Source organism: Andrographis paniculata, unplaced genomic scaffold (genome assembly GCF_009805555.1).
Source record: "Andrographis paniculata isolate CXL003 unplaced genomic scaffold, ASM980555v1 Contig98END, whole genome shotgun sequence".
In the NCBI taxonomy this organism is placed as follows: Eukaryota; Viridiplantae; Streptophyta; class Magnoliopsida; order Lamiales; family Acanthaceae; genus Andrographis; species Andrographis paniculata.
Window position 1 is genome coordinate 1390607 of NW_026137637.1, and position 27890 is coordinate 1418496.

The 27890-nt window shown below is 33.0% G+C and overlaps 1 protein-coding gene across 1 annotated transcript; it reads right to left on the minus strand.

Moving 5' to 3' along the window:
• Positions 1-235: 235 nt before the first annotated feature.
• On the minus strand, positions 236-23620 carry LOC127243731 (protein ILITYHIA). The gene is made up of 60 exons (XM_051263894.1): positions 23422-23620; positions 21793-22178; positions 21565-21696; positions 21085-21466; positions 20802-20948; positions 20409-20593; positions 20183-20309; positions 19995-20068; positions 19663-19739; positions 19059-19095; positions 18820-18986; positions 18209-18392; positions 17910-17987; positions 17307-17426; positions 17158-17217; positions 15508-15633; positions 15336-15432; positions 15073-15242; positions 14242-14544; positions 14022-14138; positions 13836-13937; positions 13609-13758; positions 13265-13429; positions 13014-13187; positions 12644-12766; positions 12362-12442; positions 12087-12203; positions 10794-10966; positions 10335-10412; positions 10089-10236; positions 9675-9797; positions 9490-9546; positions 9306-9416; positions 9035-9226; positions 8775-8948; positions 7801-7911; positions 7627-7696; positions 7424-7502; positions 6949-7051; positions 6704-6874; positions 6482-6604; positions 6287-6400; positions 5906-6012; positions 5772-5823; positions 5584-5690; positions 5433-5492; positions 5244-5358; positions 4514-4624; positions 4252-4389; positions 4035-4157; positions 3848-3919; positions 3512-3624; positions 3064-3222; positions 2696-2792; positions 2435-2617; positions 1991-2185; positions 1543-1722; positions 1302-1434; positions 1140-1218; positions 236-629 (listed from the first exon to the last, which is right to left on the minus strand). The coding sequence occupies exons 1-60, from the start codon at positions 23546-23548 to the stop codon at positions 590-592; spliced, it is 7899 nt and encodes a 2632-aa protein (XP_051119851.1). The 5' UTR covers positions 23549-23620; the 3' UTR covers positions 236-589.
• Positions 23621-27890: the final 4270 nt, after the last annotated feature.

Below are 27890 nucleotides of genomic sequence, written 5' to 3' on the forward strand. Positions count from 1 at the left end.
TTTTCATAAATTTATATATAGCCTATTTAACATGAATAATTTTATTATTTGTACTTTATCAAATAATAATCTTGCAGCTACTTTTTTACATTTACCCTGTCACTTTGTCATTAAGTCCTTAAAAATTTCTTATATAATAATTTCACTTTATTTATTTCTTTTTATATATTTAATTTTTATATTAAAATATTATTATTTCTTAGTTTCCATAATTTTCCATAACAAAGAGAGTATGTAAGGAGGCAGGGCATTGCAATAGTGTACCCAAAAGTATGCACGGTATTTTTTAGTACTTCTTCGCTAATGTGATAGTGATGGTTTATAATTTCAAAAATAATTTTACAGAAAATACATCATCAGCAAAATTGATAATCAAACAGATAGATAGATAGATAGCAGAATATGGCTTATGATAAAAAATAGTAAGAAGAGGAGAGAGCTCACCAATGGCCTTTCCTTTTGTATGTATTTGCCTTTCTCGTGTAGCTCAGCTCTCTCTCAAGTCTCAACTCAGGCTCAGCAAAAAACACATACATACATAGATACTGTGGGATCTCGACTCCCTCCCTCCCTCGACAAACTTCATTGCTCAGCCACTATACTCGTCTTCGCTGCCTTCACTGTCGTCGCTGCAACAACAAACATCATCATCGATAGAGAGAATTTCACAAAAGAATGGATCAAACTTGTGGGAAGAACAGAAGCATATCATCATATCAACTAAGTTGCGTGTGTTTGTTTGGGGGATTTTCCCCCCAAATCCACTATTCATCCATTTTTTTACCCCCAAAAACATCAAATCAAATACCTATTTTTTATTTTTTATATTATACTAAAAATCAATTTTACATTCAATACATCACATCAACACCTGTTTATATCAGGTCATACATCTATTCAAATTCAAAACTTTTACTATTCAAATTCAACTCAAAATCCTAATCCCCAGACAAACACACCCTAAAGGATGTTTGGTACAGAGAATAAACTTGCAGATAAATGAGAGTTAATAATAGAATTGCAAAGAAAAAAAATTGAGTATTTCTTTTTGATAAAATTTAGTTGAGAAATAAAAAGAATACAACTATCAGAATTGAAGCAAAATTAGTAACATTCTGGAAATATATGACAATTGTCACCTGTGTTCAGGGAGTTTCGCAATTCTTCTAGCATCCAAACCAGTGATATATTTCTGTGCGGCTTGAACATATTCCGCGCCTGGAAGAGAACAGGTGGTAGAATTTGAGTTAGCTACGAATTATTGCATGATTAAGAAATAACAATCAAGAACTGCGCCGTACCCTTGGTTAATTGGAAGCTGTGCAGAGCACATCTTTCTGCTGCTACCTTGACAGGCATGGATCCATCCTTTAAGCACTCGGCAAGGGCGGGTCCGAATAATGAAGCATGAATTATGACCGCTTGCGGATTAGCCTACACAAACAATGTTGAGATTTGGTATCCATCGAGATATAAATAAAATTTAAAAGTAAAAAATGCATTAAAAAAGTGCCATGGTGACGATTATGCAATTATATGTACTTTTGCAACTGCCTTCAATGCACTTAAGGCTCTTCTTCTGACTTCACTCGAGTCATCCTTTAATGCCGATACTATATAGTTCAGAGTTGCAGCATGGGCTTTTGTGTTTGAAGAATCATTCTTGATTTGATATAGCAGAAGACTTCCAAGGGCTCGAACTGAGGATTCACGAATGGGGAACTACATGAAAATGCGTGTGTTAAGACCACCAGGTGAATTCATGGAAATATTTCGATCATCGCAAATATATTATTGTTTTTTAAAATACTTGCACATAAATACATATATCAGATGTTGGATTAAGAGAAAAACTATATCAATATTTGTAGAATCAACAATAATAGAAAGAGACCAGAAACTGATGTTTAGAAAGTACTAACTTCTATACTCTATAGTTTAAATTTGCGATAAATCATATGGAAAAATAACCCAAACGACAATGACTTACCTTCTCATCCTTCAACAAAGTTTTCAAGCAATCGACAATACTTGAAAACATTGAAGATGCACAAACTATGGCAGCATTATGCTTAAGGATGGACGATATAGCAAGTGCAGATCCATGTCTTGTAGTCCACGTAGAAGACGAGGCTGAATCTACTATCTCCACGAGTATTTCAGAAAGTTGAGCATTTTCCAAGTACTGTCACACAGAAACATCCGTTAACACCGACAGAATTCTCCACACGAAAGAACATATACAAATATATAAATATATAGAGCAAGGACATTGCTCTTAACAGTTAATATATGATACATGGAATAAAGGGAGTGACGAGGATATGCAGATGGAAATTTCCAATCGATTGAATGTCAAATGCAATCGATCCATGAACTATTTCCAATGACACAATCACTTAAGCAAACAACATTCAAAGTTATTGACATTCACCTGTAATAAAATTCCCAGAATGCTAGCAGCGGAACTTCGTATTTGATCATCTTCACTATACATCATATCCTTCAGCTGAGTGTGGACGCGAGTTATAACAGGACCACTTAAACTCTTTCCAGTGTTCTTTATCACACCTTCCAAGGCCTTCAATATTGCCTCCCTAATTGCAAGATCGGAGGCCTGTCAAGCAGCAATGTACAGATTATGTCAGAGAGTTCTTGATGGGTATGCAAGAAAGCATATAGATGTGGTACTTACCTGCAGTGCAGATAAAAGATCACCAACTAAAGGATCAATCCTCGTGCTGAGAACACTAAGCTTCCCAAGTGCAAAGGCAGCACTTGAACGAATCGTCCTGCAGAAGAGTTCACTTTACGCGTGATCTAGGATTATATGCTTAGCAACAAACATTACAAATTAAGGCTTCTAACAGGGTTGCCCATCAAAAAACAGCTATATGGGTAATTCAAGCCGAAAGCTCTTGGCTAAATTGCAGGAGCTAAATTGCAGGAGCAACTCATTACACAAAGTATTCGATAAGTTTGAAATGTAACTAGTAAGCATATTTAGGATTTCAATAAGAAGAAGCCATGGATAGAAACTGGCTGCATTTCCACAAAACTAACCTCGTATTGTCTTGAAGGCACTTGACAAAGGTTGTTTGAAGTTGGGGAAGGAAAGGCTTTAGAGAAATCCCACCCTTCTGGATCATGATAGTCAAAGTCGATAATATTGCACTCTTGACTTGCCAAGGAAATCTGTCCCCTATAATGCGAATCAGGGGCCTAAAGAAGGCAAGTGTCAGATCAATGTCAACATTTAACTTACTCTAGAAACCTCATATGTTAACGATGCATATTCCAGTTAACTGATAACCATAGATACAATTAATCTGTGGATTAAATTTGACTATTAAATTTTGATTGAAAACCACAGGTAGTACTTAGTAAGCATATGTATATGTTCAGAAGGAAATGCTAAACAAATCTATAACCTTTCGTCTTATTACCTATGGCATCAACATGTTTCAAAGACATTTAAATAGCAAAATAATAAAAATCTCAACTTGCATACCCAGTAATTGGAATAACAAACTCTTTCAGGGCTTTTTCACTTGTCACTTCAATTAACTCTCCAAGACCCAAAGCCGCTTGCTCTCGTAGTTCAGCTGATCCACTTGTAAGGCCCTGGAAAGTAAATTGCATATCAAGGCCAAAAAAAAAAAAGAAAAAATTATAACAATTCCAGCACTTCTTTTTTTTTTTTCCACAGTTATTCTAGAAACTGGGTGAAAAAATAAAAACATTTAAGATTCCATTTGCTAATATTCAACTAATAATAGGATCTTCCAGCAATAAGTTGATGCAGTGCATTGAAAGGCAATGATCAACTTCTATGAATTAAAATTACCTGGAGAAAGATAGGCAGTATGGGTTGAAGTGCTTTTGGGAGACAAAATCCAGGGATCAAAACTGGTCCACCCTGTATCCATAAAATAAATGATTGTAACTTCACTAAAATGAATAATTTTAAATGTTAACTCAGTTTGAAGGTGTTTTTATGTTTTACGATCTGAAAACATTAGACTGTTTCCTACCTTCTTCTTCCTGCGTTCTTTGTCCCTAGAAGTGGACACAGCATCCCGAACCAGCTTCATATACGAAGGCAGAACCTCTTTGGGCACCGAATTAACTACTCTTAACAATGCTTCCCAAGCAACCTGTAGAAACCATTAGTATGATTATATATATAATTTCACTATTAGACGCCCTCCATCAAACAACATGCTAGCACAACTCCATTTAAGCATTTACCGAAACTGTAGCAGAATCAGGGTCACTAAGCAAAATTATCAAGGTTGATATCATGTTCGATGCTTCATCAACAAGATACATTTTACTGTTATGAAAGAAATATCCAATCAGATATGATGAGCTCCTCCTTATTGAAGCCTGGAACAATAACAAGCAATGCATCAGCTATACTTCATTTCTTCATCATAGTATAGTTTATGATTTTGTTTGTAGTGGATCCAGGGACATGTCTGATAAATGTAATTGGTAAGCAAATCCATACCTCATTATCTGCAACACCTTTTAGAAGTTCTGAAATCAAAGATTCAATGCCTTCCTCATCAATCACCAAAACAACAGTTTCTGCGGCTTTTTTGGCTAACCGTTGAACTTCCTGAGATTATGAAGAGATGGACAGGTAGAACATCATAAACTTACATGAACATAACTCACTCAGACTTACAGGTAGAGCACCAAATTAGTCTAATGTGAAAGGAAGAGAACGTTATGAAATGGATTAGTAAATACTCATCCTAGTTTTAGTAATATCTTTCAAGAATGCAGAGGTGACAGAGCAACGAGAATTAGAGTGCTCTTTAAAAAACAAAAAAACAAAAAAAAACTAGCAACTATAACTTAGAGCCATTATAATTATGGTTATGAATCTCTATAAAAAGAAAACAAGACACACATGCATCATACAAAGCATTTCAATAGTTAGCAGGTTTTTGCAACTATCTTATTATACCATTAAAGAATGCATGGAAATCAGTAATCTAAAATCATGATTATGTACATATGATAAATCAAACAAAGGATTAAGCAGATTGAACTAATTTATACATAGTTTTGTTTACCAAAGATTTGCTTCCATCTTGCATATTAAATAGACACAGTTTGTCAAACTACTTTTCTTGGGATTGTTAAATAAGTCCCTCTTTTCGTATGGATGCATCATGAAGTGTGTGTACATGTGTGTGTGTGTGAGAGAGAGAGAGAGAGAAGGATCATACCACATCATCATCATCCATTGCAGCTAGTAAAGCAGGAAGAATAGTGCCAAGGTGGAAATCAAGGCCAGGTCCTGCAACCTCTGCCAGAGCTCCCAATGCATGGGCATTGAAAGCACTGTAGAGAAATCATAATATGTTGGTAGGACACACATATAAGAATTTAGGAAGTAAGGTGATGTTTGTACTTACGACATAGGAGGATGAACAAGCTTAGGAAGAATGTGAGGCAGCACAGCAGAGGTCCTAACACTGAAATAACCAAAGATAGTTTAGCCCCCATCTGAAACAAAATATACACAAGCACCAACAACGGCCATTTGGACCTCGAAAAAACACTCACCTCAATATTTGCTTTAAGCCATCAAGGGCAGTATCAGATGTTTCATCATCTTCCAATGCATGAAGTAATGTAGGAACAATTTCATCAATTGCTTGCATGCCAGCACTCTATATTACCATGAGACAGAAGACCTTTAAGTACTTCACGTAATTCAGAAGAAATCTTTTTAAAGTACTCAAAAGTTATACCTTGTAGAGGGTACTAAATGCTAAGCCAGCAGACTCGCGAACCTCTGAAGTGCTGTAAAAATAACATATAAAAAGCCATCACTTAGCCATAAACCAAATTGTTAGCTATTTCAACCTCCAAAAATTATTAATACCTATCACAAAGGGCAGTGCGGATTGTTGGAATGAGATCATCCATGAAAGTCAGCAATTGACTCTTCCCAGCACTAGCCATCACCTCACTCAAACCAATGCAAACACCCTAAATTGTGCCAAAAAAATTATTGCATACAGTTAATACACGTATATAAAGAGAGAAAAAAATGCCAGCTAGACAACATCTATTTCTCATAAATTCTGAACAGCTAGGAATTGTAAGTGACATGTAAAATTTCCTTATCTCTACGTGTAACACAAGTTGCTAACTTGTTATCTAAATGTCGCAATTAAGTAACATCTTAGCAACATATGCCAGCAACCAATGTTATTAAGCTAAGGTTTTGATCATACAAATATAACAAAGGAAGAAGACTAACTTGTCTTCTACTAGGATTTGGGTCTTTAAGGCCTTGAGACAAAATAGGAACAATTAGAGGAAGAACTCTGTCACCAAGCTTCCTGACAAGCTCGCCCAATGAACGCCCAGCAACCTGAATATGACCAAATCAATCATAAAAATTGATGCTCATATAATGCTTTGATAATCAGTGGACTTGAATTTGGAAAGGGACCTGTCGCCTTTCTGAAGAGGATGAAGCTAGAGAACTTATTAAAGTGCTCATTAGAACTGGCATGATTTCCTTCAGAGTTTTTGGGGTATTTGCAACAATAGTTTTCCATACGTGCAATGCTGTCTGTTGAGAACAGAAAGGTACCATAAGAAATACTACACTGGAAAGAACCGGGGAAGAAAAACCAAAGTAGAAGTCACAGTAAATATTGTTTCACAGTACCTGACGAACAGTGACACTGACATCAGTACGAACCATGTACAAAGCAGCAAGAACTTCATTACGTTTCTCTCTTCCAAGTACTTCAATTATAGCACGTCCATGTGCTTCAGTACTAGAACCTTCATCGTCACTGCCACCCTCAAGAAGGGCTTTCCCAGATGTCCCAGCAACCTAATAAATTAATAGATCAGATAATCAAATAACTTCATTGAGAGAAAGAGAAGAAAAGCTACAAAGATAAGCACCTTAAATAGAAGATCCCCTAACAATTCCACAGAGCTCTGCCGAATCCGCCAGTTATCATTGAATATACCATCCTCAACAGCCGGCAGAAGCAAAGGTAGAGATCTGACAAGATAAAAGACAGAGATTATTATGGAAAGCAATGGCTAAAACTAAACGTGCATCCAATCCAGCCATAATATGTTCACCTAGATAATGAACCACAAATCTAACTATCAAAGGTGCTAAACTTGAGCTCCCTAAACATACTTCATCCACAATATTCACACGGACAACAGTACAATGACTTCCAATGGGTTTGTTAAGCATGTATACCATAGAAACATTATGTAAAACAAAATTACATGGATAATTTTCATACTTTGGTTCAAATTTGTTAAGCTAACCAAGTGGTGGTTAATGTAATGTTGTGATGCAACTGCATGCAAATGAAACCAATCACAAAGATTGAGCAACTATGAAGTGCATAGAACATACGTGGTTGCATAATGCTCAACAAGAACATGCCCAGCACTGAGTGCTGCCTCACGTACAGACTCGTTCTCATCAGCAAGACCTGAACCAAAAGATGCATGCAATTATAAGTTTATATAAAAGCCCCAAGGCAAGCTATTGACAAGAATATATCACCCATTAGGGCAAAACATTGGAGAAGAATAAATTTCTAATAGGGGGCATACCATCTAAAATAGCAGGTAGCACCTGTTGCAAATACTTCTGGAACTGAACACCCAAAGATCTTGGCATATACTGCAGAATGAAATGAAGTGAATTTAATCGAATTTTCAAAACCCTATACATAGAAGTAGAAACAATACTGAAAGAAAAGCACATTCTGCTTAGAAAATACACACCCTGAAAAGTGTTAAATAACCATCTCGAACTGAAGCCTTTGGATGAGAACAGTTTCGCATAATGTCCGGTAGTATGTCCTCAAAGTACTGTGTCCCAAGAGCAGCCAATACCTAGAGAAGGACAAAGAATACTGCTCCATTATTTTCATTGCAAAATACAGATTTAAAATCAATATATATATATGTGAAACGGAACCCAAAACAGACTGATTTACAATCATAATATTAGAATACGAAATCCACATGAAGACTAGACATATTAAGCCATTTCATTTATTTTGCAACAGCAGCAACACCACTAATTTCAATCAATGCTTTGGGTATTAACGACGTAGAGTTGTGTTGACAAAGTACTTATAACTGCAGTCATCAATAAGAGAGAACCATATGGTTTCCATTTCAAGGAGTTTCAATATGAAATGTGTGATTGGCATTTCAACCATACGCTATCAATATACTCTTCTATATTGACAGCCTTTCGCAAAATTTTTGAGTTGCTTATTATCTAAAACTTCAATGATGGATTACAGCTATGATTCAGTGAATGGAAAACTAATAACTTCAATGGCTAAAAAGGTTACATCAACTTGCAAGCCATAACGGATATGAAGATAGATCTTATCATTCTTATGATACTATTATATTGGAATATACTCAGCATATTAACATATGTAGTAAGAATTTAATTCAACAACATCATGGTAGTTTTATGAATACTTGCCCCAAATACTATACTACAATGAGAAGGATTCTTAAAAATAAAATTTATTCTTTCAATCTTTTGCCAAAAAGCAAGAACAAAGAAACTTTTATCTCATTTTGCTTCTACAAAGGTTAGTTCATGATATATTAATTTCCAACTATATGATTGGTTGTCTACATCCAGTTCTGGCTATCTACTGAGATTAATGAAGGAAAAAATCAGGCCATTCAAAAGCAGAGAATGAAAGGTAATAAATGCTAAAAAACTTCACCTCGCTCAGCCCTTGAGCAGCTCCAGACCGCTCAACATTGCTACCATCAGACTTCAGAGTATCCAATAACCATGGGACAAGGTCAGGGAAGTTATCTTCACCCATTCCTCTTATAAGAGAACCAAGGGCTCTAGCAGCAACAGCACGAACCTCAGGAATTGGATCTACCAGGACCTGTTGCATGAAGAATTATCAAGTTTTAATCCGAAATCCTTCCTACTCATTAACGTGATAATGTCTATTTCAAGTTACAAAAGTACCTTTTTAACTTCAGGAAGAAGTAAACCTATGTAAGGAATCATATCTTTTGGCTCTGTAACTAATGAACACATGTTTCCAACTATTTGGGCGGCTTTCTTCTTCGTTTCAGCACTTCTTTCCCTGAGTCCTCTATGAACTATGGGAACCAATAGTGCAAGGGATGGAGCATCTACAGTGTTAATGAAGGTGGTCTGCAAATATACTAAGTCGTTAAAACAGGAGATATTTATCATGGACAAAACCACAAATCGAAATGGCTGAGGCACTTACCTGTAGAAGAATGTCAAGAGAATACTTTGTATAATCATTGGGGTCTGTGAGACCCATTAAAAGAGTGGGAACAAGGGCAGAAATCTCTGGATTTTTTATCACACTTCCAACCTGATAGAAAGAAGAGTCATCAAAACATAAGCACAATAATTGAAATTGAAACTCAAAATAACATTCTAGTTACCTGCTGGAGAGCAGTTTGCCCAGCAGACTGAACTTTGGGGTGAGTATCAGTAAGAACCTGCAGAATAATAAACAGAACAGATCAAATGTAGTAACTTGCCATTTGCACATCCATGTCTGTGTGTTTACTGTGCAAAAGAAGCAAACGAAAAAAGAAAGGCAGGATATTTAACATTACTCCACAACCTCAGTCAACTTTGGGACGATCTTTGGAAGACACTGAGACAGTTGCTGTGGAGCACAGTAAGCCATTGCTCCTAGAAGCTGTACACTGCTTTGCTTTGTTCTCCATGCTTTATCTTCAAGGCCCTGCGCACAAACACAAAATGAGGCCAATATTAAACATGTACTATGGATTCCTCAAAAAATTATTTAAAATTATTGCATTTCTAGATTCCAGACAACCAAAAAGCTCCATATGCAACTACAATGAAAATTGTTTACATAAAAAAATTAAAAAATTAAAAAAAAATACAACCCAGACCAATGGGAATTTATGAAGCTGGTTCACATAATACTCACATCAATAATCATCAGAAACAATTTTGTTTGGTTCAGAAAAAAACAAATTCATAATGAGATTGTGTCCAGAATGAAGACCTTTAAAAGGGATGGCAGAACAAGTTTAACTCCTTGAGCAGTTAGCTTAGACATCATTGCACGAGCTGCACCCTCAGCAGCTTCTCTAACAGCAACAACTGGATCAGAGAAAGATACTAGAAGTTGAGGTAACAGTAGAATCACATACCTGACAAAAACACATACAAACCTTGTTAGCAACTTTTTATAAATCAGGAATTGCAAGTATTTCACAAGCTAATAAAAAAAAAATAACTATAAGCTTACGGCTCAAATAATCTCCCCAGTTTTTCACATAAACATTCAAAGGCCAGCAAAGCTCCTTCTCGGCTTCTAGCAGAATTTCTGCAATGAAAACATATTTACTTGTAATTTTAACCAGAGCACACAAGCATTTCCAGAGATGATTTCGGAACAAAGAGAACAGGTACTTCACTTATTTTTTGTAAAGATGCAAAAGCCATATTTCTTCATTATAAGTTGAAAATGGACTGATGTTTTAAATCACAGAACCATCTATGAATTTACAATAATTGGTAAGAGTTTGACCAAGGAAATACAAACAAAACAATGTCTTCTATTAATGGTGTGGTAGTCATGTCACATTAGGCGCACAAGCAGATGAAACAAAGAAATTTCCAGTGTGGTCAAAACACTAGACTTGATAAACATCAACTGATATTGTTATACACTCAACCATCTTGTAAAATAAGTTAAAAAATATACCTGTCAGAAAGACCATCTTGTAAGGCTTTCATGATAGTATACTTCTTTATACTTGATATTCTGAATCCTTTAACTACCCCAGCCAATCCAAATGCAGCTCCCCGACGCTCACCATATTTGTCACTCTTCATTAGTTGAGTAAGCAGTCTGGAAATCAGAGCTTCTGCTTCTTCCTAATGTGTAAGTTGCCACATTACACAACAACATTAAACCACTTGCCATATTGGTAAATGAAGAAGAAAAGAGCAATATAAATAACAATCAGCAAATAACAAGGCATTAGGTACTCAGCATTATTTTCCCTATGTTGTTGATTTTTTATAAAAAGAAAATACCACAGCAAAATATGCTAAAACAGGGAAGTACAAGTCTGGGCAGCCTGTCTTTCAATGATTTTCATTTCTTACACAATTGATAGGTGATGTACATTACCAAAGCGCCACCTAAACACCGATGACAACTCAACATAGAGCATTCGGCATCAGACACCTCAATACCAACTTATTTTCTTATGCTCTCTATTACCAATCAAACTTCACAAGAAAATTAAGAATAAAATATGGAAAAACAAAACAAACATATATCCAAAAAAAAGTAAAAAATAATAGACAATAAAGCAAATTGTAAGTTGAAATTAAATAAATTAATTACATGGCTGAATAGCTCCAGTTTTTTAAGAATTTCCTTGAATAATCTTAATATATCCAAACCACTAAAAAACACCATAAGAACAGTGATAACAATATTATTGATACTGTAAAATATACCTTACTACTGTTTACTACTCAATCAAAATATCAACATTTACAATTAGCCAGCCACTGAAAACAAATGGCAACGCCACAATGAAAACAGCTATAGAACATCTTCATTCTTTTGTTCTAATGCAAAATACATACTTCACAAAATCTCCATTAGTCTGACCAAAGTTAAATAAATTCCCATATAGAGAGATAGCACACAGATATAACAAGAAGAAATATAGAAATATTACATCCACCACAGATACATGCACCAGCAGGCCGCAGGATGAGTTTCATTTCAAATTGAAATCTTGTACAAGTACCGTAGGCATAAGGTATCTATGATGGCTTCCAGTAAATAAAGCACCATATAAAATATATTTAACAACCACAAGAAACGGCGAGAATGACCAATTATAAGTCCTAATGACAAACCAAAATTCCCCATCAGCTGAGAAATTGAAAATTCAAGTTGGATCATAGAAGCAGCAATATTTTTACCCCAAAAAATTCTTGGACATAAAAAATAAAAGATCAATTAATAAAATACCTGCTTTGATTGCATTAATGGTGAAAGGCAGCTGGAAACTGCTTGTTGTACAGTCTCGGAAGGAGTGTTCAACACCTCCAACAATTTCTCCACAACAGCATGAACTTTTGGGTCACCCTGGTATATAACCAAAAGAAATGAGAACTCAAGAAATATATACATGTTACTATGACATGGCGTTTAACTTTTGGTCACCCTTGTATATGACCAAAAGAAATGAAATTTAAGGTAAGATATTAAGATGTCTTAAATTTTACAAGAAAGGATATTGAAACCTTGGATAGATGTTTTGCCAGAGCTCCCGTGAAAATAACTACACCTTCACGCACTAAATCATATTTTTCCTCATCTGATGCCTGCAAAGATAAATAAAATAACATGAACTGGATTCAAAATTGTGCTTTTCACCATTCAAGGCATAAGAGAAGTCCTTCACATATGGAAACCAAGAATTAGACATTTCAAGCTCTAATCAGGTATGTAATATCCAGATAGAATCTGTGTGAAAAACCTCTAGTAGATGACACAAGAATAGGTGAAAGGCTGGAACAAATGACCTTTTTGTTCAAGTAGTTCTCAAATATGGGAAACAATAAGGAAACATTTTCTTTTCCATGTTTGTCAATAATCAAGATACCAGCATCGACCATCTTTCCTCGAACATCTGCATTAGGATCAGCCTGCAATTAAAAGTTGAAGCAGCATTTCTCAGGGAAAAAATAAATAAAAATCAATCAATCATGGGAATGAACAAAAAAACTGCAATAATCTATATAGAAACTAAGACAGTGCCTCCACGGATTCATCAAAAAAGACATCTAATCGATCAATATAATTCACAAGATATAACTTGATGAAGCATTTATAAGAATGCAAGGATTGTCAATCAGAATTAACAATGAGATAGAAATTGTGAAATATGCATACCAAAGCTCGTGATATAAGAAATGTCATCACAACAGGAAGATCTTTAGTTCGAAGAACATCTGCCACACAGAGTAAAGCCAGAGCAATTCCCTGTCTTCCAAGCCAACCAGCATCACTGTTCTCACCAGATCCAACATCTCGGAGATATAGAGAAAACATAGTTGATAAAGATTCCTGAAATATACATTGTTAGCAGATAAGAAAACAAAATTACTCATCTGTCAAACTCTTCTTATTGGACTAGCATGCACCTGAATCGTGTCAGGGTTTTCATCCAAAGCAGCAGCAATGGCCTCTGCTGCAGCAACTCGAACATTATAGTTAACATGTGAAAGTGCTTTGAAAAGTCCAGAGTAATCTGTACCAAACTCATGACGATAGCAATCCCAAACATCCTCAGCAACCTCTGCAACTGACTGGAGGAAGAAGAAAAGAAATACAGAAAAATTCAGCTGCATTAATACACCTCTTTACACCTGAGACCACAGTATATGGTAGTCTCAAACTAAACATCACTTACAGTAATACAATATATGTCAAATCCGAAGAGTAAATATCATGAGAGCAATAAATAATGAAAAAGGTACCACAATACCTTGTCTGTGTCATGCAAAGCAAGCCACAAGCTGGTTGCAACCTCAACATCTTGAGGAATTGAACAATTGGAAACAGCAGGAATACACTTAACAGCATTCAAGCAGGCCATTCTTACATGGATATCTTTGGCATAAACACCACATAAAGCCTGTCAAGTGAGAAATAATGTGAGCTCTGGAGGTCTAAGAGAGGTATGGCAATGAATTAAAAATAAGAAAAGCATACAGGTGCCACTTCTTCTGGTTGTAGACCAAGGCACAATTCATTCAGTGCCGGGCAAATTGACGTTTGGAAAGAAGGAACAACGCCTAGAACATGATATAAAACCTGAAAAAAAGTGTAGCTTGTGAGAAACATAGAAATGAGAAAATTCCAGGCAAATAGGAAATGTCCCAAGTATCAGGTCATTACTGATAGCATCCGAATCCTAGGAAGGGGTAAAATAGGATCCATGTGCAAGAACAGTATCTGAAGAACATCATCATGAAGACCCGTCTTCTTTGGAGAAAGCAGAATATTCTCGATTATCTACATGAAATATTGATATATAAATGCAAAGTCAATTAGTGCCAGGTAGAATAGTAGCATCAAACAAAAGGATAGAAAAGAAAAAAGAAAAAGGTAGGCATACCGGAAATATAAATGTGAATGAATCAACTGGTAGAGGTCCAGATTTGCAAGAAAAAGTAAGCCCGCTTACTAAACGTTCAAACAGACCGAGAGAATGCTCAGTGCCGTCCTCCTTTTCAGCCACAGATGGAAATAAATCACACAGAACACTAGCTTTTTCTGTAGCAATCAACCGTAGAGCAGTTGCAATTTCAAGAGCCCAGTTGCAGAGAGGTTCAACAGTACATTTCGAAAGTTTCACTAATGTTTCAAAGGCAGCATGGCCAACAATTGGGGAACGCAACAACGGATTGACAAACTTAACCTGAAATATATTACATTAAATATATGTAAAGTCCATACAGTGCCAAACACGTGATCCAAAACAGATCTCAAATTGTTCAGCCATGCAGATAATAGTATCTCATTCCCATTCAACTAAACGGATAAACTAGTATGTCCTAACAAAATCTTAAGGATGTATTTTACTGGATACTTGTACTCGATAGATTAACAAGGGACTACAGTTAGAGTATTCACACAAGTCCCGCATATTCAAGATTATTGTATATCAGAATGCATCAGTAGTATAGTGTGGTTTCCCTGCATGAAAGGAGAAATCTCTTTGCTTCCTATATACCATCCATTAAAACTTATGAAAAGCAACATTTTCATAGAATTTTTTCTCAAAATTATGCACAGCACGCAAGCCCAGACACAAAATTAGATCATCCATAAAACAAAAACAATTTAAATTAGCAAATATTATGTAAAAAAAGGCACTATTGTAAGAACCTAATGCAGAAATGCAGGAGAAATAAATAAAAAAACAAGCATAAACATGTAAACTAACCGAAGATGGAAGCTGACTATGTGTGAAGATGGGATTAGCTATGGCCATTGCTCCCAAAGCTTTAAGCATCAGAGAAATATTCTCCTGAATTGCCATGACTTTTTCACGAATGCAAGCCTCTTCTTTAAGCTGAAATTCACGAGCTTCTTCCTTTGCTGATTTTGCTTTTTCTACAAGTATTAAAACAAATGGAAACAACTATATATAAAATAAACCTGAAAGCCTGTGAAATTTCTTAAATGTAGAAACTATAAATGGCATACCCGGTTTCTTTACTGCTTTAGAATCTTTTTTAACAGAACCAGCAGCCTCTTTCTTGGGTGCATCTCGCCTGGTTGAATGATTTGAACTCGCTTGGTCCTGAATCTAGAATTGCTTAGATAGGAACCGAATATATAACTATTCATTCAATATGATTAATGCACAAGCAAATACCATATTTTCATCATTGTCATATGCACGGAACCTCCCTTTAGCTTGCCTTATATTCTTGGAGACAACGGACTCAGCAATATAAACACCTTGCTCAGTTGACAGCATTCCTTCAGGAGTATAGAAAATCTGAATAATGATAACACAACCAAATGTCAGTCTATTGCCAACCACACACAATGCAAGTTACTCAAAATGCATAAATAGCATGCAAGACGACAATTGGAACAATGCTTAGTTCCGTTGCAAAGAATTATCAAGTTTTCTTCATAGATTATAACAAGTAGCTTGTTTCCCGTGTATTCACAATGCCACTTTCAATGGAATCTTGAATCATGATTAGGCTTTCGCTATTAGATTATAATAATGAAGTAGCCTCCTGTATATAGAGAACACCTAATCTTGTTTGGTAGCACTTCTGATTATTGTTCAAACTTCAAACTAGTATTTTGCAAGCTTTGCAACCACTCCAAGTGCAAACAAGTACATATATCTATTCCATCCATTAAATATACTCCTGCAGATTATGCTCAACGTTTAAACCCAAGTGAAGGAAAACCACTTATTATGTTGAAACACATAGGCATATAACACTCAAATGTTGCAGAAATCCGAGCCATTGTAACTGATCTAGAACAACAGTATATATCCCTTTTCCAAAGATTAAAATAGAAATTTGGGTAGCTGATCTAGAACTACAGTTTATTATGAAACAAATTTCTTGCAAAGTCCACACAAAAAGGGTAAAAATGTTGAAGGAATAAAAAGGTGATAGAAGCCTTGTCCTTGTAATGAGCAATTAAAACTGTTCCCAATCAGTAGAATAAGGGTGTATCAATAACAGCCGATTTTTGTCAGTTTCCGATAGCAGTATATTTCGGAAAACCCGAAAATGCTACAGAGGGAGCATGGATAGTGGAATGGCCGTCATTCGAAAACTTTAATATATAAATATAAGAAATATTATTATGATAAGTTACAATCAATATGCATATGAAAAACAAATAAATTAGTCTAATAATTAATATAACTAATACTTAAAGTCTTATGCTAAACAAAAACAAAATGTCATAATATATGATCATAGATGGTCATACAAGCAAAAACAATCGGAGCACTACTACATTGTTAAATAAATAATCAAAATAAGATAATTTTCTTCATTTTCACACTCCCCACTACTATCTTTAATAGATAGTAGTTATATGTTAATTCCAACCCGCGCCCCCCCTCTTCAACAAGCAGTTATTTCTTGAATATAAGGCACCTTTGCTTGAGTATCTCACCTTTCTTACTTCTCATATTTCAAACAAAGTGATTCGGACATGTTTTGTTTGGATTTTTATTAGGCTTTTGTTGATAGTTAGTACTCCATTCGGTGTCCGTGTCTTAGTTATGTAGCTACAATCTGAGGGTTTGCTTACATGTTTGTTTTTTTTTTCAGTTATGTTGTTCTTTAAGGTGAAATAATAGTTGGATGTGATGACTGGAAGTATTAGATTGGATGTGATATTTTTGGAGGGAAATTGAGAATTGAACAGTAAGAAGAAAAAACCAGGTAAACAATGCATAGAACTAATAAATTCTTAAAAGCAAATTTAAAGAGTTCAATTTTTTTGAAGTAACTTGACAAAATTCTGCACAAAATATTACCTGGATATCGATTTCTGAGAGTGTGTCATGAGCAATACGATCTGGAAGATTGATAAAGTGCTGCAAAATTGAATGGCACAGTAAGAGCTGAATAAACCAATTAAATCCCCGCTGATCAAAAGCAAAAGCAGAAGTAAAGTGTAACAAACCTTTGAAAACTGGGCATAAGTATCTCCTGGCATTATGGACATCAGTGTTATCAAGGAATTTACAGCCCCTTCTTGTTCAAAGGTATTAGAGCTCATCAACCCCTTTGAACCAAACAACCCCTTCATAAACAAAATAAAGTAAAATTATTAACTTCTGCAATTACTTCCTCATCATATTTACAATTGCACCGTTGCCATCACTTATCTGAAAAATGAAACTTCCACATGGAGAGATTACATAACAAGCAACTGGGCAAGCATTGACTAGCAAGTTATTTATTTGCAAACTCAACACTTAACAGCCAACAAAAGGACACAGCATCCTAAACAATGGAAGTTCCAATTCAATGATCACTGAATAAAGAGGAATTTTAAATACTATATTTCTAATCCCTGAACCCTAATAAGATACCAGTCATGAAATAAAATTGCAGAAAATATTTGAACTGCCTCCAAACTTGGAAAACAAGTTCACACAACAGAAAGCTGCTAATGTAAAGCTTTCTCATACATACATACAACATTAAGTTTGCAACATATAAGAAACAAGCCATTATTAACAGAGTTAATTAACCAATACCCTCAATCAAAGATGCAATTTACCTTGAATAACTTGGTCACATTAGTGGTAACAAGATCAATCACATCAAAGCCAAGCTTCTGCAGACATTTTTGCAGCCTCTGAAGAATGAAGGAACAAATGAGCACAAGGAAACAAACACAGATGGATGAATCAATTAATTACAGATAATTATCAAGTTTTAAAAAATAATAAATAAATAAATAAAACATGCTACAGATGAAACACAGAATCAAAAGCAAACCAATGCATACTATCAAATGCAATTATACTTAATATTGAATAAATAATTATATTGATGCAGAAGATAGTAGAAAAATACCTTCCAAACTGTGTCCTTTTTCCCTGTGCCAATAATGTATGGATGATGCGAGCAAAATAGGAGCTGCACACAGGAATCTGGGGAAGTACCCAATACAGAAGATGCTATTACAAGTAATGCCTTCACCAAAATCTCAACTGGTGGAAGGAACGGAACTTGAGAATCCATTACATTTTCTGTATCACTGAATACAAAATAATATTTACAAAAAGAAAAAGTGTCCAATCAGAAAGTTAAACAAACTCATTTAAAAGCAAGATAGGCACATAAATGAGGTAGCAAATTCTGAAGTGAAAGTAAATACATTCACTGGTTCATAAAAACAAGACAATGAGTAACATGTAAGTTCAATGGTAAAAGCATGTCAGTGCTGCAGCATCCAATGCTTTTCTAAAAAGAAAATAATGAATAACATATGTGTTCACTGAATGCAATAATGGAAAACTTAATCTGTGAGGCATCCATGCATATTTAAACTTTTGGGATAATCCAATCCTAGATTCAACTTTAGAGGTTGTCCTAACAACTCATAAAAACCCAGAATCGGATCAGGTGGAACACACACAAAGATCAAAATAGAAAAAAATAAGAGTTATTGGCAATAGTTCCACCTCATCTTCTGAAGAGCAACTTTTTCTCCAACAACAGTAACATAACTCGAAAATTCTTGCAGAGCAGCCTGTGATAATAGAGGAGATGCGGCAAGAATCTTTTTGGTGGTGCCTTCAGCAGCTTTTCTAATGTCCCAATTTGGATGGCACAACAAAAACAATATAAACTGAAATATAACAGTAAAGTATTAGTAGAGACAAAACTATTGCAACAAAACCAAGTATGCACTACCAAGAACCTGCAGAAACGGTTGGGTTGAAAAATTCTCTAATATCCTGCAGCACAACAGAAATGAATTTAAAAAATAAGGTCCTTAAATTTATTAGATTGTAGAACAACTATTTTTTCCTTCATTCAAGGTAACCTTGTGGACAAATTTAAACAATGTGTATGTGCAAAAATTTTTAAACTTATGCAAGGAATAAAATTGCAAGCAAGTTGCTAGTAAATATAATATTAAACAATAGTATGCCAGTATCCAAATAAATTTGAATCTAATATAAGTTATAGTTGACGTTTCAATACGTGTGTATGAGAGAACTATATTGGAGTCCATTTATTTTGGAACTGTATAAAATTAATCAAAATAAGTCAACCAAACACAGTGACCACAATTTTCAGGGGAAGGATGCATGGTAAAACTTTGGAATGTACCAATGCTTACTACAGGCATGTCATTAGGCCATTCCAAAGGGAGAAAATGCAGTCTTATTAGAAAATTAAGAAAGAACATGATTCAAACATACCTCAATATAATTAAATCAAATCAGATACACCATTTATTTGATAATGTACTGCCCATATCATCAAATAAAGAACAATCAAAAGCGCAAGAAGCATACCTTTGAGGATAATATACCAGCAAAACTTCAAACAGATCTGCACAAGCCATCAAGTCCTCAATTGATAATTTTGATGCCTGATAATGCAAACAAAAATAGTTAATGGCGATGAATGGGGTCAAAATGGAAGGATAATGAAAAACAAAAATATTTATTTCTGCAGCAGAAAGAAAATGCTCCATTGTGAGATGATATTGGCGCTTAAATTTTCTCACATCATTCCATGTGAATTATTCAATTTATTATACAAGTTGAAAATTTATCAATGAGCTAATATCATAAACTGGTAAACACTATATTCAAAACAACAATGGAAGTTGCAAGCCGCTGACCAACAAAATTGGGACAATTGCAGGTTCATTCTGCAATATCAACTGCCAAATCTTCTCCTTTGATAGAGTTTCATCTGAAGGAAACGGCAAATATGAGAGGCATGAAAGACAAGAAAGAACAACATATCATGACAATGGTACAGAAGCCAAAAAGTAACAAAAATTAAATAATGGCAGCAAGCACACACCTGCTTTGACATCAACAGCAGCAATTTTCACAACACAGAGAAGTGCATAAATACCATCCAATCGCTGGGTTGCTTTGGTAAAACCAGTTTTGACCAGTTGGATAAGAGGTGGCAGTAAGGTCGTCATCTGATGCGTGAAACATAAGATTTGAGGCAAATACTGAAGTTTGGAAAAGGCAAAACCCAGAACCAACAATACTCTTTAAGAAACCGTAAATAAGCACACCTGTGTAACTGCATCAGAATTTTTGCATATTGATCGCAGACAACGAAGGTGGCCCCTTCTCAATGCTTCCTTCTCCTTGATCCCAGAAACAATGAAAGCAACTAGATCGGAGGGAAAAGAATCCGATGATTTCACAGCCCAAGCAGCTATGCAAGACAAAATCGCAAGCTTTACCTCTTCATTTCCTGACATTAACACGTGCAAGTTAATGGGGTAAAACAAAATAAATACTTCAGCCAGCGGGGTGAGAACATAATTTCATTTTTATGGCGGTTATATTGTGAAAGAAATTAGCCAAAAATAAACAATTGAACTAAAACTATGAGTCACAATAAGCGCACATATTCCAAAGATGGACTCACGGATAGACTTAGTTATAAGCCAAAAACATACCATCATCCTTGTAACTGGACAAGAGAAACCCACATACAGATTGGGACAAGCTCTTGAGATATTTGCCCTCTGGGGCATGGGCAATTTCTCTCAGTGCATTTATCATGCCAACTCTCTGGGATGTTAATGTAAGCCTGCCTTCAGAACCTGTTCAAACCCCGGAATCAGTGAGATAACTAACTAATATAATTAACACTCAGTGCATAATGCACTAGAAACTGCCATCATCCCTATTAGTATCTATATCAGTATCAAATATATTGAAACACATTAAAACACAAACCTCCCATAACTGACTTAACAGCACCAAACATGGATTCTATAGCATCAGGGCTGCTAGACTTTTGGCTCAAGCACCTAACTATGGCTAGAGCAGCAAGCCTTCTTTCTTCATCTGCATGCCTAGCCTGTGTTAATGCCACCGAGAGAATTTCAATGGCATATTTACTTAAATCGAGGTTGACAGATTTAAGAAGAACTCCAATGGAATCAAGGACAAGCTCAGGATTTCGTTTCAACATCTTGATGGATGATGGAAGTATGGTGTTCTTAAAATCATCATGGGACAGACAAGTAAATAATGGAAGAAAAGCCTCACTGAGGTCCTTTGTGGGCTTCTCCCTGGCATTTAGAACTGCTTTAACAAATATATCAAGAAATGTGTCCTGTAAGAAAATTAGACAGAGATAAGAACATTCGAAAACACCCAAATAGAGGAATCTACAGATTTGAAAGGTTATAAGGTGATAAAAAGAATACTCGCCTTGCATTTGTCAAGTGTAGTACCATTTGAGTTTGAATAGTCGAGCATTATATAAATTAATTGTGGACTATCTTTGTATGGGATCCTTCCATCCTTTAATTCATCAACATAAGTCTTGTATATATCTGGTGACTGAAACAACAAAAGCAAATATCTAATCCAAATTCCAAATAGAACATACTTAATAAAAGATTGTACAAACATGTGTCATGGGAACATTGCTGAGACCTTATTGAACAAATGGCAAAATGTTCTCATACAAGCCCTTCTGATATGGAATGATCCTCCCATGACCATGTTAAGTATTGATCCCTGCGCTTGGGCTACTCTACAGAATGCATTCTTTGATAACGAGGTAAACTGGCTATAAATTAAAAGGAGGCACGACCACTTCAGAAGCCTGTAGGCTCCTGTTAGTGATTGGAACTTTGATTGCCTTTCCATGGCCTGTACAAGGTTTGCCGCAAAAACTTTTAAGAATACAGCTTCCCTTAAAGCTTTAACAATAACATCATCCACCGCTTTCCTTGATCCCCGGTCATCATAAATAGGTAATGTCTGGAAAAGCAAATCAACCAGTAGCGACGCAAAATCTGTAGTTATCTGCGTAGAGTCTGAAGAATTTGTTGTGAGCAGGTTGAAAGAATGTTAAGATGTAAAAGAGTCGCAGAGAATAATTTTGGTAAACCAGCTAATGATCCAAATTCCTTGCACCAAACATCATTACAAGAATATTTCTTTCATCAAGAACATGAATAAATAACTTCAAATCACATTAGAATAACACCAAACTCGATTATTGTGTCGCATGTGGGTGGACAATGCAGGAATTCATAAGTCCTCAGATCAAGCTTATGATCATGCACTTCAGATAAGAAATCTCATAAAATCTGTATTCGTCATCCAACTCTTACTAATGCAGACAAGACACTAGCACTTAAAATCTTCCAACTTTTCAATCATCTAGAAGGTTCATTGATTAAGAAAAGATGAAAAATAGAAACCGTGTTCCATTTTCTTGACTTCAAGTCATACATTGTTTGAGACAAACTTGAACCCCAGTAAATGAGAAAAAAAAAAAAAAAGCCTGGCTCTTGAGCCACATTAACACATACAATCTAAGAAATGGCACAACAATTGCCAACATGCACACATTGACTGAATAATTACTGTTTCATCTCGTATAATGAGATGGGATATCACGTAAATATAATATCAGCAATCCCCTCCACACCCCAAATTTCATTTTTCTTGTGTGGAACAAACTCTCGTGAATAATAGCTAAAAGAAATCCATCAAGTAGATACCAATGAGAGATCCTTAGGCATGACTTAGTCCAAAAATATTCTAGCTAAAATTAGTTTATTAACTGTGACTTTACACTGCCAGGATGATAAATTGGATCAAAACAACACTTACGTAATCTCTGTACTAAGAATTGAAAAAAGAAAAACAAAAAGAGAAAACAGTTATCAAATCGGAACAAATGGAAAATTTTGGATTTTACTATCCAACAACAATCCACTTTGCTGTGGTAATAAATAAGCAACATCATAAACTCAGGAACAATAAACTCCGTACATCAATGAAGTGTTAATGAGCAAATTAAACCAATAGAAGCATCCTGAGATTAAATCATCGATCAGGCATTAGAAGATAGCCCATCAGCCACTTCCAGCGGAAGAAATGCTCTAAATTTTCCAGCAACATATTGGTAAATTAAAGAGCTTTCAGACCCAAACCAAGCAAGAGTTCGATATATTAAAAAAAAAAAAAAAAGCGAAATTTACATCACGGAGATTCAGAAATGATGTGGATGCGTCGTGGACTAAAGCAGTCATTGGAGGGAGGCAGTACCTGAAGTAGTGAGGATTGAAGGAATCTGGTGGCGGAAGATCTGAATGCGGCGGGCGATTGACGGAGTGGTGATGAAAGGAGCCACGGCGAGGAGCGTCTCCATTGGACTGGCAGCATTGGACGCCATTGGAAAGGGAAGATTTGATTAGGGGTTGCAATTTAGGGTTTTAGAAGCTGCCAGTGAAGACGACGATGAACTGCAGACGATTGTCGTGGATGCTATTTATATCACGTCAATTTGGGAATTAGGAGTGCGTTTGTTCGGTTTTGGATTTTGAGTTGGAATTTGAATAGTAAAATTTTGAATATAAATAGTTGTATGATGTGATATAAATAGATGTTGACTTGATGTTTTGAATCTAAAATTGATTTCTTTAGTATAATATAAAAAATAAAAAATATGGTAATATAAATTGATTTTTAATATAATATATAAGGGTATGTTTGTTTGGAGATTTGGATTTCGAGTTAGGAATTTGAATAGTAAAAATTTTAAATTTGAATAATTGTTATAACGTGATATAAATAGGTGTTGATGTGATGGGAAAAAAATGAGATGAATAGTGAAAATTTTCACAAATCCTTCAAACAAACACATCCTAAATTGATTTTATAGTATAATATAAAATAAAAAATTGATTTGATATTTTTGAAAAAAAAAATAAAATGAATAATGGAAATGAAATTCAATCCCTCGATCAAACACACCCAGATTAACTTTTACTACTGGAGTATTTTTTATCCACAGTTATTTTTTACTAACACAATTATTAAAAAATAAAATATAGTTGTTCATAATTCAATTTAAAATAGGTAACTTTCATTAAATTCTCTAATTTTAAATTAAATTTTCTATTTAGTCCTTATACATTAAATTCTTTTCGTTTACTCTTTATTCTTATTAATTTTTTCTTCTTTACTCCTTATTCACTTAAAATTACTACAATACCCTTATTTATTTATTTTTTTAACTTTAATTTATTTATTTTTTTTGTTATCTTCACATATAATCCTTAATTTCTACCATATAATTTCACTAATAAGTAGATAGTTAACAATATGAAAAATAAATAATTATAAAATATATATATATATATATTTGCAACCCTTAAATAATAATACAAAATATTTATAGAAAACATCAATGTATGTGATACTCAATTTTACAAATATTGATAAACAATAAATAGATTAATTATATATATAAATACTTACAAGTAAATTACATATATATATTTAAATGTTCACAATTATTTAATTTTAATACAAAATATTTATAAAGAATATTAATATTTGATTGAATCAAAAATATAAATAAGTTAACGAACATGTACTCCGAACATTCTGTATAGTTTGTCATCATTTTGCGAAAAATAAAATAATAAAATTGATCATTAGTTACACAAATTAAGGGTTTTGAGTTATATTAGGTATATAGAATTATAAATAAAATATTATTTGAGGGCAAATTTTGAAATTTATAGATGAAAGTGTGTCAAATTATAAATAGAGAATTGTGAAGAATAAATAAGGAGTTAAAATTAACAAATATATAAATAGGAACTGACAAGAAAACAATTTGCAAAATAGAAATTTTAGGAGAATTAACCATTATTGTTTAGCTCACAAATTATATACTACAGTATATTTTTATTTCATATGATTTAATTATAAAATAATTATTTATCAGTAATTATAATTTTTTTTATTTTTTTCTTTTTACAATACTCTTCCGTTACTGTCATATTATTATATTTATATAAAAAATGATAAAATTATTTTACACTATTTTTATATATTTTTATTTTAAATTGTTCAATTACAAAATAATTATTTTTTTAATAACTATTGATTTCATTTTTTTTTACAAATATTCTTATATAACTTCAAAATTATTTTTACATTATTTTTTTACTATTTATTATAATTGATATATTATTATTTTTAAAATTTTGCACCAAAAATAAATACTCTCTCTATTCCGCAAGAAGGTTGTCATAATCTTTTTGCATGTTGATCTTTGAAAATATTAATTATTATATCAATACACCATAGAAATCAAGAGAAAAAAAACAAAAATATGTTTATTAGTCTCTTGTGATATAAATATAATGATTTTTTTTTGAGTAAATTATTCAAATAAATACAATGATATTTTTAATGTCAAGTATAGTGATGCAAAAACCAAATGGCAACTTTTTTGCGGGACGGGGGAATATATACTTTCAAAATAGACGAATGAATATTATTTTTATATTACAAATGCAATTTTTAGTATATAATATTTTTTAATAAAAAAAAATTAATTCTTATATTACAAATGCAATTTTTAGTATATAATATTTTTTAATAAAAAAAAATAATTCCTTTGTACCTTAACACAAAACAAGTACTTCTTCTGTTCCATAATATTTTACTGTCTTACATCTCATACTACGTATTATACTCTCTCTTTCTCTCCGTCTCATATCTATATATTTATTTATTTATTTTACTGAGTTTTAAAAATATTAATATTATATTGGGATAAAGTAAAAATAAAGGTAAAAAAATTAAATTAATCCTATTAGTATTGTATGATATAAAGGTAATGACATTTGTGTAATATATTGCAAATTGAAAGGGTATTTGTAATACTAGGTACATAATACAATTACTAAAAAATGAAATATTGTTATTGGACGGACCAAAATTAAAAAATAAATAGATTATTAAGGAGGGAGGGAGTATATGTTAATTATATTTTATAATTTAAAATTTTTTTTAATTTTGATTCTATTAATTATTTATCTAAGGTATGTTTCTTTTGATTAGTTTGAAAAATTTTGATTGAAATTTGATATAATATAATGTATGATAGAATCTTTTATGAAAATAAAAATTATATTTTTTTTCGAAAAAATATATAGTCCAAATAGTAAAAAGTGATATTTGGGATTAAATAAACAAACCCTAATCATTTTTCATATCCAATATTTTTAATAAAAAAGTATTTCTTTTGTCCCTTAACAAAGCATTTTTCTCTTTTAATTAATCACAAAATGAATTATTTTTTTAGTAAATATATTATCTATTAATATTAAAAATACTTTTATAATATACAATATATCACACACTACTTATTAAAATATAAATAACATTTATCCTAATTTATACTATATATAGATATATATATATATGATATTAATATTTAAAAATCTACTTAAAAACACAAACGAATATTTTATCCTATTTAATATATAAATTTTGATAAATATTTCATTTTATCATTATCAATATTAACAATGAAGGTTGAGTTTCTATGGATTCAAATTACACGCTTTTAGTCACGCATGATTCATCTAATGTGATTTATCTTGTCAAATTTAGTTTATATACTATTAGTTTTGGTCGGAATTTATCCAGAGCATAGTCGACAAATAACGACCCCGAGTTTTTACTACATAAAAGGAATGAAGGTTGTGTTTTCTTATCAATTTCTCATAAACTTTTAACTACTTTATTTATTTATTTTTTAAGTATATCAAATTGAATACTCCCTTTATTCTACATAAAATATTCATATATTTCATTTACGTTCGTCCAATATAATTTGTCATTTTTTTAAAATATAATTATATATTTTAATCACATTTAAAATTTCATAATTTATAATTTTTTTTAGTCTTTTATCTTAATCTTAATTTATAATTATTTTTATTACACAATAATTATTTTTACTAATACATTTTTTAATTACTTACCAAGTATACTTTACCTAAATTTTCATATCTACAATAACATTGACATATTATCTGGGACGGAGGGAGTAATTATTTTTTATTTTTATATTATTTTAAAAACTAATTTTACATTAAAAAATATCACATAGGCAACTATTTATATCATATTAAATATTTATCAAATTCAAATTTTTAGTATTAAAATATATAAATCCAAAATCAAAATCCATGGACAAACACAAGTTAGGTCGTATTGAAAATTTGACTTTTGTGAAGAAATAGTGTATAGCGATATATATATATTGTGTTAATGTGTATTTATTATATAATTTAAATAATATTTATAAAAATTTGTGGCACCTGCAAATAATGTGAACAAAAGTCTTATTATTATTTAGAAAATTTTCCCAACAATGTAATATATATTTTTTAATTATATTACAAGTTAAATTTACATTCAAAATATTAATTTAACATATAATATATTTTTATTGAAAATTATAGTAATTTTTTATTTAAAATTAAAAAACAAACACTTCCTACAATCTGCTATAAACAAACGAGGGTGTATTTATTTTGTAATTTTAATCTAAAAAATACTTTAAATTAAATATTAAATATAAAAAATATGGTGATTATATAAAAAGTAATATTTTATGTCAAATTATTAATTTTTTCGAATAAATTATTGCTTTGTTCTTCCACCCTATTTTTCTTCTAAGTTCTTCCAAAAATATTTTCAATATT

Excerpts from the sequence above, each read along its gene's own strand:
- LOC127243731 (XM_051263894.1), bottom strand. The coding sequence starts at position 23,548 with ATGGCGTCCAATGCTGCCAGTCCAATGGAGACGCTCCTCGCCGTGGCT. Across the intron at positions 21,467-21,564 it reads CTACACTTGACAAATGCAAG|GACACATTTCTTGATATATT; the intron begins GCGAGTATTCTT and ends ATTTTCTTACAG. Across the intron at positions 13,759-13,835 it reads AACCAGAAGAAGTGGCACCT|GCTTTATGTGGTGTTTATGC; the intron begins GTATGCTTTTCT and ends CTCACTTGACAG.